Here is a 14,263-nt window from a genome sequence, read left to right on the forward strand (position 1 = left end):
AATACTCTTGGTTTACATGTATTGTTTTGTTTGTTCATTTTGGTTTTTCGAGACAAGGCTTCTCTGTGTAGTTTTGGTGCCTGTCTTGGATCTCACTCTGTAGCCAAGGCTGGCCCTGCCTCCCCAGTGCTGGGATTAAAGGCGTGTGCCACCACTGCCCAGCCATGTATTTCCTATGTGTTTGATATACATGCAATCTTCCCAAGTGGAGTGTTGGGGGGGGGGCTCTCAGTGTTCTACAGTGAGTGAAATAAAAGGTTGGAACCTGTGGTCGTGTTACAGGGTGTAACTGAATAAAGGGTGGCATCTGAATAGATAGCTGTTTACAAGTGCTTACTTAACTGTTCCTGCAGAGAGATCAGTTCTCAGCAGCCACACTAGGCTGCTCCTAACCAGCTGCAGCTTCACCACTGGGTACACACGCACTCCTTAACATCACGTACACAAAAAATTTCAGAATTGATAAATCCAGTCCGAGTGTGAACAAGACTGGTGTCAGCCAGTTTCAGTACATTCATGGGCGGTCCCTACACGCGGCTCCCGAGGAGCGCCACCTGGATCGCCCAACAGCCCCGCCATTGGTCAAAAAAAAGGGTGCTTAGCATAAAGCAAGTGCGCAGGCGCCAGGAAGTCAACCAGGCCACCGGCTCGGAGCAGGCGCATGCGTGTTGAGTCCTGGCTCTTCAGCATGGTTTCATCGCTCGCTCTCTTGTCTCTGCTGTGGCTCCTGTCCAGTCCCGGCCTTCAGCTAGGTCAGTGTGCTGCTCTGTGCCTTTTTCCCCCATCCCTGAGCACCCGAAAAGGGACTGCACCCAGCCTTTCAGATGCTGCCCCCTGCTCGGAGGGTTTTTTGCGGGATCGCGGGCGGCTTGCTGGGGTTGGCCACTGTGAAACTGCACTTGGGTTTTTAAAGCAGGGTCTCGGTTGGTACGCGGACCTGCCTGGGCTGCCGAGTACAGCATGCTGGTTTTCCTGTTCTCCGTATCCCACTTCCCCATCTTCAGCTGGTGCACTCATGTGTGATACAAAGGTTTTATTTGTAGAAAGTCAGCTTTGAAAGCTCAAGATCATGAAGTCATACACAAAACTCCGATGTCACCCCTTACAACTAGGAGTACTCTGTGTAAATGCACCATTTTTTTCCTTTTTAAAGATTTATGTATTTGTTATATATATAGTGTTCTGCCTGCATGCCAGAAGAGGGCACCAGATCAAATTATAGATGGTTTTGAGCCACCATGTATGTAGTTGCTGGGAATTGAATTCAGGACATGTGGAAGAGCATTCAGAGCCCTTAACCTCTGAGCCATCTCTCCAGCCCTCCACCCTCCATATGTCTTTTTTTTTTTTTTTTTTGGATTTTTGAGACAGGGTTTCTCTGTGTAGCTTTGCGCCTTTCCTGGAACTCACTCGGTAGCCCAGGCTGGCCTGGAACTCACAGAGATCCGCCTGGCTCTGCCTCCCGAGTTCTGGGATTAAAGGAGTGCGCCACCACCGCCCGGCTGATATTTTTAAAATTTTAGTTTTTCTATATTGTAATGTTGGATATTTAATTCCTCTTTAATTTGAGATTTCCCTACTTCCTCATTTCCCCTCTTGGAATTATGCTTGAAATGGATAGAATTGTGTCAGAATCAGAAGAGAGCTAAATACAGTACCCTGGAAGGTTGGGTGTGGTCACTCATCTCCAACTCCTGAAAGGCAAAAGTAAGCAGATCTCTGTGAGTTCCAAGCCAGCTTAGTCTACACAGTGAGTTTCAGGCCAGCCCAGGGTGAGACAGAAGTGGGGATGACCTTGTTGCCAAAAATTAAAATAAGAAAAGGTCTAATTTAAAGTGATGGGTTGAGGTGTAACTCAGGTTGAACACCACCTAGCATGTGTGAGACCCTGCTTTCAATCCCCTGTGGCTGGCACACACACACACACACACACACACACACACACACACACACACAGTTCTTAAACTGTGACGTGGTAGCATATGCCTGTAGTATTAGCATTTGCGAGGCTAAGGAGGGAGGGTCCCTTGAGTGAAGGAGCTGGAGAACAATTTTTTTTCTGTTTTTTGTTTTGTTTTTTTGTTTTTAAATCAGAAAAAGCCCTAACATACATAGGCACACAAATTGTGGGAGCTGGTTCAGTTGCTTAGCATGAAACCTGGGTCCATTCCCAACATCTTATAAACTGGGCAAAGTGGTACACACCTGTTACCCTAACACTCAGAAGTTGAGGCAGGGGAGTAAGGAGTTCAGTGTCATGCTCAGATACGTAGTTCTAGGCTAGCCTGGGTTACATGAGACCCTGTCTCAAAAAGAAAGAAGAAAACAAGTAAGTGTTCAACAGGACAAAGGGAGAGGTAAAGAAACAGCAAGAACAGAGTGTGAGTGAAGCCAGGCATGGTGGCGCCCATCTTTACTCCCAGCACTTGGAGGCAGAAGCAGGCAGATCTCTGTGAGTTCAAGGCCAGCCTGGTCTACATAATGAGTTCCAGGACAGTCAGAGCTATGTAATGAGAGACCTTGTCTTCAAAGGAGTTTTTTTTTTTTGGGGGGGGGGATTATTGAGTGGAGGGGGTGAGTGAAAATGTAAATATATTTGAGGTTACAGTTTTTAAGTTTACCTAGCTGAGGCAAAAGAGTTATGTAAATAATAAAGTATGGTCTGGAGACATGACTCAGCAGTTAAGAGCACTTGCTGTTCTTATAGAGGACTCAGGCTTGGTTGCCAGCACCCACATGGCACCTTGGAACTAATCAGTTCCAGAGGACCCAGTACCCTCTTCTCGCCTCTATGGTACTAGGCACACACACAGCATACTTATAAACATTGCAGATAAACACTCATAAAAATAAAAATATTTTTAAAAGGCTGGGTGTGAAGCCGGGCGGTGGTGGCGCACACCTTTAACCCAACCCTTGGGAGGCAGAGGCAGGCGGATCTCTGTGAGTTGGAGGCCAGCCTGGTCTACAGAGTGAGTTCCAGGACAGGCACCAAAGCTACACAGAGAAACCCTGTCCCAAAAAACAAAACATGGGGCTGGAGAGCTGGCTCAGCAGTTAAGAGCACTGGCTGCTCTTCCAGAGGTCTTGAGTTCAATTCCCAACGACCACATGGTGGTTCGCAACCCTCTATAATGAGATCTGGTGCCCTCTTCTGACATGCAGGCAGAACATTGTATACATAAAAAATAAATAAAATTTTTAAAAAAATCTGGGTGTGTTGGTGCACACCTGAGTCTAAGCACTCAGGAAGCAGGAGCAAGTGGAAGTCCATGAGTTTGAGGTGAGCCCAGTCTACAAAGTGAGTTCCAGGTGAGCCAGACCTGCATAGTGAGGTCCTGTCTCCATGACAACAATAAAAATTTTGAAAAGAAAAAATGAGGTAAGTGAAATCTCATCTCTGTATATTTGCATGCATTACTCCTACCTGTCCTGTTCTGCAGGAAGTACCCAGGCGCCCACCATGGTACAGCTGCCGGGTGGGCGATTTTTGATGGGGACAGATGCTCCAGATGGCAGAGATGGTGAAGGGCCTGCCCGGGAAGTGACGGTAAAACCCTTTGCCATTGACATATTTCCGGTCACCAATAAAGATTTCAGGTATTTCAAGGGTTTTGGGGGATGGATGGGTGGGTAAGGTTTCTTTCTAATCTTTTCTAATTCTAATCTTCATTCCCAATATTCCTATCTCAAAAAAATAAATAAACCTTGATACAAGAGATAATTGTAAGATGTTAAATAGAGGCCAGGCAGTGATGGCGCACGCTTTTAATCCTAGCACTCGGGAGGCAGAGCCAGGCAGATCTCTGAGTGCAAGGACAGCCTGGGCTACAGAGTGAGTTCCAAGACAGCCAGGGATACACAACACAGTGAAACCCTGTCTCCAAAAACCAATAAAGAAAGAAAAGATGTTAAATAGACAAGTATCTTATAAACCACAAAAGATATTATCACAGTTTTTATTTTTTAAATTCTATATATGAGTGTTTTGCTTATCTGTTAGTTTGTGCACCCACATTCATGTCTGGTGCCCCCAAAGGTGAGAAGAGGGTGTTGGATTCCTTGCAACTGGAGTTACAGAATGTTGTGAGCTGCCAGATGGGTGCTAGGAATCCAGCCTGGCTCCTCATTAAGAACAGCAAATGCAGCTGGGCATGGTGGCGCACACGTTTAATCCCAGCACTCAGGAGGCAGAGGCAGGCAGATCTCCGTGAGTTCGAGGCCAGCCTGGTCTACAGAGTAAGTTCCAGCATAGGCTCCAAAGCTACCCAGAGAAACCCTGTCTCAAATAAATAGATAGATAGATAGATAGATAGATAGATAGATAGATAGATAGATAAAATAAAAAGCTCACAAGACTAGAAGTCAAGGCTTGGTGTTGTATACCTTTAATCCCAACAGAGGCAGGAGGATTTCTGTGAGTTACGGTCTATATACCAAGTTCCAGGATAGCCAGGATTACATAGAAAGACCTAGAAGGTCTACATAGAACGACTCAAAATAACAACAACAATAAAAGGGGCTGGAGAGATGGCTCAGTGGTTAAGAGCACTGGCTACCCTTCCAGAGGACCCGGGTTCAATTCTCAGCACCCACATGGCAGTTCACAACTGTCTGCAACTCCAGTCCCAGGGGACCTGACACCAAAGCACATAAAATAAATACGTTAAACAAGGTTTTTTTAAAAAAAAAAAAAAAAAAAAAAAAAAAAAAAAAAAAAACAACAACAGGTGTAGAGAGATGGTTCAACAGTTAGGAGTGTTCCAGAGCCAAGTTCAGTTCCTGGCACCCAGATCAGGAGGCTTGTAACTCCCTGTAACTTCAGCTCCAGGGACTCTCAAGCCCTCTGCTGGCCTTCATAGGCACTGCATATATATATGGTGCATACACTGCCACTCCACATACATATAACTGATGAGATAAAATATTTTTTTAACTTAAAAAAAAAAAAAGCTCACAGAACTAAGCCAGGCATGGTGCCACATGCCCTAATCCCAGCACTGGGGTTGGATGGGGGGAGGCAGGGAGACCTCTGTGAGCTCAAGGCTAGCTTGCTCTACATAATGAGTTTTAGTCCAGCCAGCAATACAAAATGAGACCCTGTCTAAAAAAATGAAACCCACAGAACTAGAGTTGGTTGTGGTATTATACCGCTGTAATCACAACACTCAGTAGGCTAAAGGCAAGAGGATTGAGAGGAGTTTGGACTCTATAAGGAAATCCTGGGTTTTTTGTTGTATTTGTTGTTGTTGTTGCTGTTCTCGTTTTTTTTTTTTGTTTGTTTGTTTAGCTTTATTTATTTATTTAATTACACTCATGATATTAATTACATTTGTGGTACTCATTGATTACATTCCCAGTATTCATTCAATAATTATATTTATGATATTCATTAATTACATTAATTGTATTGATTTATTACATTCATGATATTATGTCCTGATACTGCTGTCCATTTGTGGGGCTTTTCCATCACACAAAACAGAGATTCTGTACTTAGGAAATCATTGCTCTATATTCCTTTCTTCTCTGTCTTGAGATGTCTAATCTTTCTGTCTCTATAAATTTGTATATTCTATATATTTCATGTAATACAATTCTATAGTATTTGTCCTCTTTTTGAATTTAAAACATTTTATGTACAACTGCAGGAGAAATAATACACAGATAGCTTGAACATAAAGACAGCTTATAATTCAAAAGTCCAGGGTTATTTTAAACAGTAAAATAGGAAATCCTGTTTTTAAATGAACACACATATAGAACTTCCAGAAGGGATGGCCCACATTTAAAATCCCAGCATTTTGAGGCCAAGAGACAAGAAGATAGAGAATTCAAGGCTATCCTGGTCAGCCTGATACTCTTAGCTTAAAAAAAAAAAAAAGAAAGAAAGAAAAAGAAAAAAGAAAAGTAAAGAAGAGGAAGAAAGAAAAAAGAAAAAAAAGAAGCTAGGTGTGATGACACATACTTTTAACTCTAGCACTGGGAATGTAGAGGCAGGAGGATGTCTGTGAGTTGGAGGCCAGCTTGGTCTACACAGCAAGTTCCAGGTCAGAAAGACTATACAGCAGTGGTTCTCAACCTGTGGGTCGTGACCCCTTGGTGTTGAGTGACCATTTCACAGGGGTCACCTAAGACCATTGGAAAACACAAATACTTACATTACAGTTCATAACAGCAAAAACTTCATAACAACAGTTGTGAAGTAGCATGAAGATAATTTCATGGTTGGGGGCCCCCATAGCATGAGCAACTGTATTAAAGGGTCGCAGCATCAGGAAGGTTGAGAACCACTGTTATACAGTGAGTCCCTGTTGGAACAAAACAAAACAAAAAACCCCACAGAACTATATACTCAAAAGAGGGATTTCTACTAATGCATATTCTAATTTTACAGAAAGTCTGGTCAGGTGTGTTAGACACGAAGAATATTCTTGGTGTTGCACAAACACACAAATCGAAGGTAGCGTGGCAAGGTAATTTTTTTTGTAAAAAGGGCGCACAAGCCCCAAACCAGATTGGCAAGCACTTGACGAAGAGGGTTTTTTGTCTTTTGTGTCTGACGTTCATCATGGCTGCATCTCATCCACTTGTAGGAGCCGGACTTCACACCCTGATTCAGGAGTTGAGTCCTTGAAGGCACAATTATTTTAATGGGAAAAAAAAGAAAAAAAAACAGACTACTTTCAATACAAAGAAGAAAAAAAACTTTCTCACAGGTGTCAGGTTAATTTTTTGAAGCTTGTGAAAACTCTCGCAGGAGGAGGACACAAGGCTCCCTGGGGCAGAGGATGGAGAGGACCGTAGGGATGGGCACGGAATCCTAGCCACTGAGCCAAGGGAACTCTCTCTTCCCAGGGAATTTGTCCGGGAGAAGAAATACCGGACTGAGGCTGAGGCCTTTGGGTGGAGCTTCGTCTTTGAGGATTTTGTCTCCCCGGAGCTTAGAGATCAAGGAAATCAGATGCCGGTGAGAGAGCCTGGTCTCAGGGTAGGGAGGTGGGAGGCTCAGGGGATGAAAGTGGGGGGAACAGGGAAGGAGGGTGGAGGTGGGACCTGGGCAGAGTCTTCTGAGGGAGAGGGGAGGGGTCACCCGGGTGCTGTTGTGAAGGATCAGACTTGGGGGCCCAGTGGAAGCCAGAGAGTATACCCGCAGCTCATTTAACCAGAGCAGCCACAGTGGTAACAGCCAAGCCTGGTAATGAATGCCTGGAGGCCCAGTTACTTGGGAGGCTGAGGCAGGATAACAAGGTCAAGGGCAGCCTGAGCAGCTCAGGGAGACCCTATCTGAAAATGGAATTGTTAAAAGGGGGGCTAGATGTAGCTCAGTGGCAGAGGGCTGCCTACTAGCATGTGCAGAGCATGTCCAGTCCCCAAGACTCGGGGGGAAAAGACAGGGTGAAGGTCAGAAAAAGGAAAAAGCTATCCCCCTACTTTGGCTTTGGGTTTTTTTCTTGGGGGGGGGGAGGTGTTTTTTTGGTTTTTGTTTGTTTTTGAGACAAGGTTTCATTATGTAGACCCTAGAGCTCATGATGTAGACCAGGTTGACCTTGAACTCAAGGAGATCCTCCTGCCTCTGCCTCCTAAATGCTGAGAGTACAGGTGTGCACCACTGTACTGGGTTTATGCAGTACTGGTGATTGAACCCAGGGCTTCATGCATGCTAGGCAAGCGCTCTGCCAACTGAGCTATATGCCCCACCTCAGAATATCATTTTAAAAAGATCCCATCCATCGCCAGGTGTTGTGGAGTATACATTCAATTCCAGACTCAAGAGTCTCTTGAGTTTGTAGCCAGCCTGGTCTGCATAGTGAGTGCCAGTTCAGGGCCATCTCAGTCTACATTGTGAAATCTGGCTCACAACAAAACAAAGGATTCCATCCCCAGCCCATGGTCTGTGTTCCCCTTCCAATAGCAAGTCAAGAAGGGTCCTTGGCTGGGTCAGATTGTCTTGCCCTCATGCGGTTTCTCTCTTTGCAGTCTGTTCTCTGGTGGCTACCAGTGCAAAAGGCGTTTTGGAGGCAGGTGAGTATTGGTTCCTTTGCCTCATTTTCTACTACTGCTGGGTTTCATTCTGGAAATTTGTTTTCCCTAAACCCCTAGTTCCTAAAAACACCAGTCATACTGAAGTCATTTATCTGTTTTGTTTTTGAGACAGGGTCTCACTGTGTAGCCCTGGCTGGCCTGGAACAGGCTATGTAGATCAGGCTGGCCTCAAACTCAGAGATCTGCCTGCCTCTTCCCGAGTGCTGGGAGTAAAGGCGTGTGTCACAACGCCTGGCCGGGAATGCTGTTTTAAGGAGTGGCTAGGGCATTTCACGAATAACCGTGTTCCTTTTGCTCTAATTCTTTTCCATGGTTCCTACTGCACTCTTTACTGAAGAATCCTTTTGTCTCCCTCCTCCCTCATGGCATCTCACTCTGTAGCCCAGGGTCCTCCTTCCTCAACCTTCTGAGTACTGGAATGACAGGTGTGTGCAACCACGGTTCCCGTTGTCTCTTCTATGTTCCTCACTCACCGATCCATCTTTCCCGACTTCCTTCCTCTACCTAGTGGTAAAGGCTGAACTGAGTCACCCCAAGCCAATCCCTTCCCTGGATCCCAGATCTCACTTCCCTCTGGCTGTCAGCCTGCAGGTCCCGGCTCTGGCATCCGAGAGAAACTGGAACTTCCGGTGGTACACGTGAGCTGGAACGATGCTGGCGCTTACTGCGCATGGCGGGGAAAGCGGTTGCCCACCGAAGAAGAGTGGGAGTTTGCGGCCAGAGGGGGCTTGAAGGGTATGTGTGTAAGCACTGCAGCTAGGATGGAAAGGGATCCTGGCAGTCAGGAGCCAAGGAGTCCCACAAAGTCACCGTCAGCATAGCCGCTTGCAGCCCTGCTCCAGCGAAAGGTTTTCCCAATGTAACAACTCTGCTCCAGCAGGGGAGGGTTTCCCCAGCCAGCTTTGATCAGTTCCCCTAGAATGTAACAACTCTGCTCCAGCAGGGGAGGGTTTCCCCAGCCAGCTTTGCTCGGGTCCCCTAGGATGTAACAACTCCGCTCCGCTAGGGTTTCCCCAGCGAGAATGTTTCTGCTCCAGCTCTGGCGAAAGATGTTACTGCTTAGCTCTGCTCTGCTCCATTCCTGCAAAATGTCTCACCCAAACCTCGTTCAAGAGATGTATTAGGAGTGAGGAATCCAGGACGGACGGCGGCTGCCTCTGCCAAGGTGGAAAAAGGCAGCGGCAAACTGAGTAGGCACAGAGTTTATATGGTGCTTCTTAGGGGCGGGGTTTTTCCAGGATGGGAATTGGTCGGATTTCAATCCCTGAGCTTGGACAAGCTCAGATATTGGCTGGATTTTGTGCTCAGGGATTGGCTAGTTTCATGCTCAGGGTGGTTTTCCTACTCAGGGATTGGTTGTTTTTTGTACTGAGTTGATCAGGGATAGAGTGTGTTTTTTTTGGCTCTGGGTTCAGGCCCAAAGTGTGTTTCTTTCACTGGCTCTGGGTTCAGGGCCAGGGTGTGTTTAGTAGGGTAACTACAATGTGGATGCCAAGGCCATTCTCTTACTCATCTTCCTACCCTTCTCTGCACTGGGGCTTGAACGGGTTGGGAGGGTCTGAGTCATCTACAGTAGTGATTTTTAACATAGGCAAAGGGCCAATTGCTGTTCTGTGGTTTCATCTCTGATCCAGTGTAGACCAGTCACTCACTTACAACACGGCATAAAAAGAGTAACAGATGTTTGTGAGCTGCCAGATGTGTGTACTGGGAACTGAACTGACATTCTCTGGAAAAGCAGCAAGATGCATATCTGCTCAGCCATCTTGACGCCCTAAAAAATGTTATTAGAAAGCTGGGCATAGCGGCACACACCTTAAATCCCAGAACTTGGGAGGCAGAAGCAGGAAAATCTCTGTGAGTTCAAGGCCTGGCCCAGGTCAACAACCAGAGCTACATAGTGGGATCCTCCTCAAAAAAAAGTATAGAGAGAGTTGCTGCATGGTGGTGGCGCACGCCTGTAATCCCAGCACTTGGAAGACAGACCCACATTAAGCGCTTCTATACTCTTCATGAACACAAGGTTATGTCAATAGTCAGTTTATTTTATTTTATTTTATTTTATGGTTTTTGGGGACAGGGTTTCTCTATGTAAACAGCTCTGGCTATACTGGAACTTGCTTTGTGGGCCAGACCAGCCTCAAATTCACAGAGATCTGCCTACCTCTGCCTCCCAGTGCTGGGATTTTAGGCGTGCTCCACCACTGGCCGGCCAATAGTCAGTTTTCAATTCTGGCAAATGAGGCTGCTTCCTGCCTGTTCATGATGGCACTTTTACGTCCAGCTAACGAGGCCCTCACGCCTTCCCTCCATGCCTGTGTGTCCCTCCGCCACACTCAGAATGACAGACAGGGCCGTGGTCCAGGGTGTAATGTAAGTCTGTCTGTTGCTTCCCAGGTTGGGGGAGGACTATGACGGGATGAAAGGAAGTGATGTCAGTCACCCTTTCTCACCGTCTCCTGCCTCCCTGCTGGGTTTCTCACTTTCTTACTTCTCACCCAGTTCTTTCTTTTTTGTCTCTTTGCCGTCCTGCAGGCCAGGTTTATCCATGGGGAAACCAGTTCGAGCCAAACCGCACCAACCTGTGGCAGGTAAGACACCCCCCCCCTTCTCCAAGCCTTGAATCGAGTCCTGCAGAGGTACTGTTTCAGTCCTGGTGGGACTCGGTGCTGTATCGAACACTGGAAGGCCACGGACAAGGATGACAGTGCCTACCAGGGCCTGGGGAGACAGGTTGTCCTCCTGGGACAAATCACAAGCTCAACGTCTTCCTGAGCAGCTGACTCAAAAATGGAACACAGGGCAATGGGAGCACTCACCTTTAATCCCAGCACTCAGGAGGCAGAGGCAGGCCGATCTCTGAGTTCGAGTCCAGCCTGGTCTACAGAGCAAGTTCCAGGACATGGATGCTGGGAACGGAACTCAGATTCTCTTGGGTCCTTTGAAAGCACAGTGGCACAGTGCATGCCATTTAAAAAAATATTTACTTATTTTTATGTGCATTTGTGTTTTGTCTGCATGTATATCTGTATGAGAGTGTCAGATCCCCTGGAACTGGAGTTAGAGACAGTGGTGAGCTGCCATATGGGTGCTGGGAATTGAACCCAGGTCCTCTGGAAGAGCAGCCAGTGCTCTTAACTACTGAACTATCTCTCCCGTCCTCAGTACATGCTCTTAACTGTAGAGCCATCTCTCCAGGCACTCCACAGTATTTTTGCAGACAGGACTTCTCAGTGGGAGACGGGGCTCACCATTTCAGCTAGACTGCCTAGCCAACCAGTCCCCAGGATCTGCCTGTCTCTGCCTCCCCCAGAACCAGAGTTACAGATGCATGCTAGTATACCCAGCTTAGTGGGTTCTCAGGATATGAGCTCAGGTTCTCAGGCTTACACAGCAAAGTGGGCCATCTCTCCAGCTCTCTGAACCCTAGATTTGACGAGAAGAATAATGAAATTGAACCAATCGCATCAATAAATATAAATGGTGTATTTAAGTAAAAGCGGGAGATATGGGAAAGTATGAGCTCCAATGCCTCTATCCCGGGCAAGGGATGTAGAACATAGATGGGTGGAGACCTCGCTCTTTCCAAAGCACCCTGTAAGGGAAGCTGAGGTCACTGTCCTTCCCCCATGAAGCAGCAGAGTGGAGTGACCCTGTTTTCCTCTGGGTGGACAGGAGCACTCCCTTGGGACAGGCTGATAAATCTTTCACTGTCATCGTTCTCGTCAGGGAAAGTTCCCCAAGGGTGACGAAGCCGAAGATGGTTTTCATGGACTGTCACCAGTGAATGCTTTCCCCCCACAGAACAACTATGGTAAGACCTCCTGTGGTACAGTGTCTGACAAGGTGGCGGAGTAAACCTCCCGCGGCCTGTCCAGGACATTTGGTGGGTGGGAGAGCGTCCCCTAGTTCCCCATCTAATGACCTGCTGCTACGCATTAGGACTATATGACCTCATGGGCAATGTGTGGGAGTGGACGGCATCCACCTACCAATCTGCTGGCCAGGACATGCGTGTCCTCCGGGGGGCATCGTGGATCGACACAGCAGACGGCTCGGCCAATCACCGGGCTCGGGTCACCACCAGGTAAGGGTCTCAGGTCAGGGACCACAAGCCACTGTAGCCCTGGCCGAGGGTGTAGATGCCGGGCTTCTGCACCCCAGCCCCCGCCCCCTTTTTTTTCCCACTCCAGTCCCTTCCTGGTCCATCTCTTTCGGTATCTAGTTCACACTCCTCACCCTTCTTGCGTAGCCTGCCTCCACTGAAAGTTGTAAGAGAAGCACCGCTGACCGTGGGAAGTAAACATGGGTCCCTGAGACAGCCCGGGGACCCCTTCCTGAGACTCAGCAGCGGTAAGGGAACTGTCCGGCAACCTCATGCTCTAGGCTTGCTTCTCACACAGAGCAGGCAGAGGGAAGGAGATGGAACTGCACATCAGTGGGTCACAGCCAGGAGACTTGAGTTAGGCTGCTCCTCAAGCTGCTGGATGCACGCACGCGCGCACACACACACACACACACACACATGCTTAAAGCCATTTTGTCGGGGAGGTGCTGGGACTGTTCCTCGTGTAGTGATCCGCGGCGGCTCCCCATCAGAGAATTCTTGTCTTCAGGACTTCTGCTTCACTCACGGTAGATTTGATTTGTTGGGCCTCAGCCATGACTCCTCAAGCTTTGTTGTAGCTGAGAGCTTTACATCCTCATCCCTAGGCAGCAGGCAGAGAGAGAGACTGGGCCTGGTGTGGGCTTCTGAAACCTCTAAGCCAACCCCTAGCAACACACTTCCTCCGAGAAGGCCACACCCACTCCAACATGGCCACGCCTCCCAATCCTTCTCAAATAGTTCCACTCCCTGGTGACCAAGCATTCAAATATATGAACCTATAGGGGCTTTTCTCATTCAAACCACCACACCAACTCTCTTCTCAGCAGACCCCATGCCAACAGCATGCACATTCTCTCCCTGCTCTACTACAGGATGGGCAACACTCCAGACTCCGCCTCAGACAACCTGGGCTTCCGCTGCGCTTCCAGCACAGGCCGACGGAAGGAGGATCTGTGAGCCTCCAGGCAGGGATGGAGAAAGCCCCACTGAGTACTGTGTCTCCCTGACCATGTTCCAGAGGCATCTGGATACCGAGTTCTTCATCAGCCTGCGGGTGGCTTCTCTTTGAGCCCCTTCTCTCTGGCAGACACCTCTTAAGGGCAGAAGAACACTCAACCCAAGAGGCGACTATCATAGCCTGGAAGAGGAAGGCCAGGATGATCATGACCATGGCTGGGAGCTGGCTGGGTGTTTTCTCCGAAGTACATATTAGGGACAAAGGACCCAAACACTCTAATATCTGGAGTCATTCTCCAAAAGACAGCGATCGAAAAATCTCCCCCTTTCAGCCAGACGGTGGTGGTGCACTCCTTTAATTTCAGCACTTGGGAGGCAGAGGCAGACAGATCTCTGAGTTCGAGGCCAGGCTGATCTACAGTGTTAGTTCCAGGACAGTCCAGGCTACACAGAGATACCCTTGTCTGGGGGTGGGGGTAGGAGGAACCTCTTCCTTTTGCTTTCTTCCTCTTAATTCAGCTTTCACTTCTGGGAAATCCTGTAGAAGGAAAATGCTTCCTTTTGTGTTGGTGCCTAAAGCCCCTCTGAGGGAACCCCTAGCCTCCCTGTCCATCGTTTGAAACAGGGTACTCACCATGTGGCAAGGCTGTCTCAAACTCTCAGTCCTCTGACCTCAGCTTCCTGAGTGCTGGGATTATACACGGTGCCCAAGTATTAAAACGATCTGGTAGAGCAAATAATCTGCCAGGTGACACTGTGCACTGTGGGAGTAACAAGATCCGTGCTCCTCTAGGAAGACAAATGTCAGAGACTTCTCCTCTGAGTGTTACTCATGGAGGGGCTTCTGTGTACCTCTGCAAACATGTCCCTGGACAGACTGGAGCTCATGGTGTCGCTGGATCTCATAAGGTCAATAAACTCTGCATTTGTGTATATCATGAGGTCCACTCTTTTTATTGTTGTTTGAGACAGGGTCTCATGTAGTTCAGGCTAGCCTCAAACTCCTTGTATAGCCAGGAATGACCTTGACCTCCTGATCACCCTGCCTCCACTTCCTCCATTATCGATAACCTGGGGCCCATAAAGAAACAGACAGGGGCTGGAGAGATGGCTCAGCGGTTAAGAGCACTTGGGTTCAGTTCCTACCACCCA

At 47.8% G+C, this 14,263-nt stretch overlaps 1 protein-coding gene across 2 annotated transcripts; it reads left to right on the forward strand.

The window, feature by feature from the left end:
• The first annotated feature begins 633 nt into the window (after positions 1 to 633).
• Sumf2 (sulfatase modifying factor 2) lies at positions 634 to 14,049 on the forward strand. Of its 2 annotated transcripts, XM_037198274.1 has the most exons (10): positions 634 to 752; positions 3,444 to 3,600; positions 6,859 to 6,970; positions 7,981 to 8,025; positions 8,631 to 8,781; positions 10,582 to 10,637; positions 11,776 to 11,860; positions 11,989 to 12,133; positions 12,299 to 12,399; positions 13,027 to 14,049. In XM_037198274.1, exons 1-10 carry the CDS (start codon positions 662 to 664, stop codon positions 13,221 to 13,223), a joined length of 1,140 nt encoding a protein of 379 aa, XP_037054169.1. In that variant the 5' UTR covers positions 634 to 661; the 3' UTR covers positions 13,224 to 14,049. The 2 variants fall into 2 exon arrangements, with proteins under 2 accessions (XP_037054169.1, XP_028726009.1); XM_028870176.2 differs by lacking the exon at positions 12,299 to 12,399 and having other exon boundaries at positions 639 to 752.
• Positions 14,050 to 14,263: the final 214 nt, after the last annotated feature.

The sequence above is a fragment of the Peromyscus leucopus genome, chromosome 23 (genome assembly GCF_004664715.2).
Source record: "Peromyscus leucopus breed LL Stock chromosome 23, UCI_PerLeu_2.1, whole genome shotgun sequence".
Classification (NCBI taxonomy): domain Eukaryota; kingdom Metazoa; phylum Chordata; class Mammalia; order Rodentia; family Cricetidae; genus Peromyscus; species Peromyscus leucopus.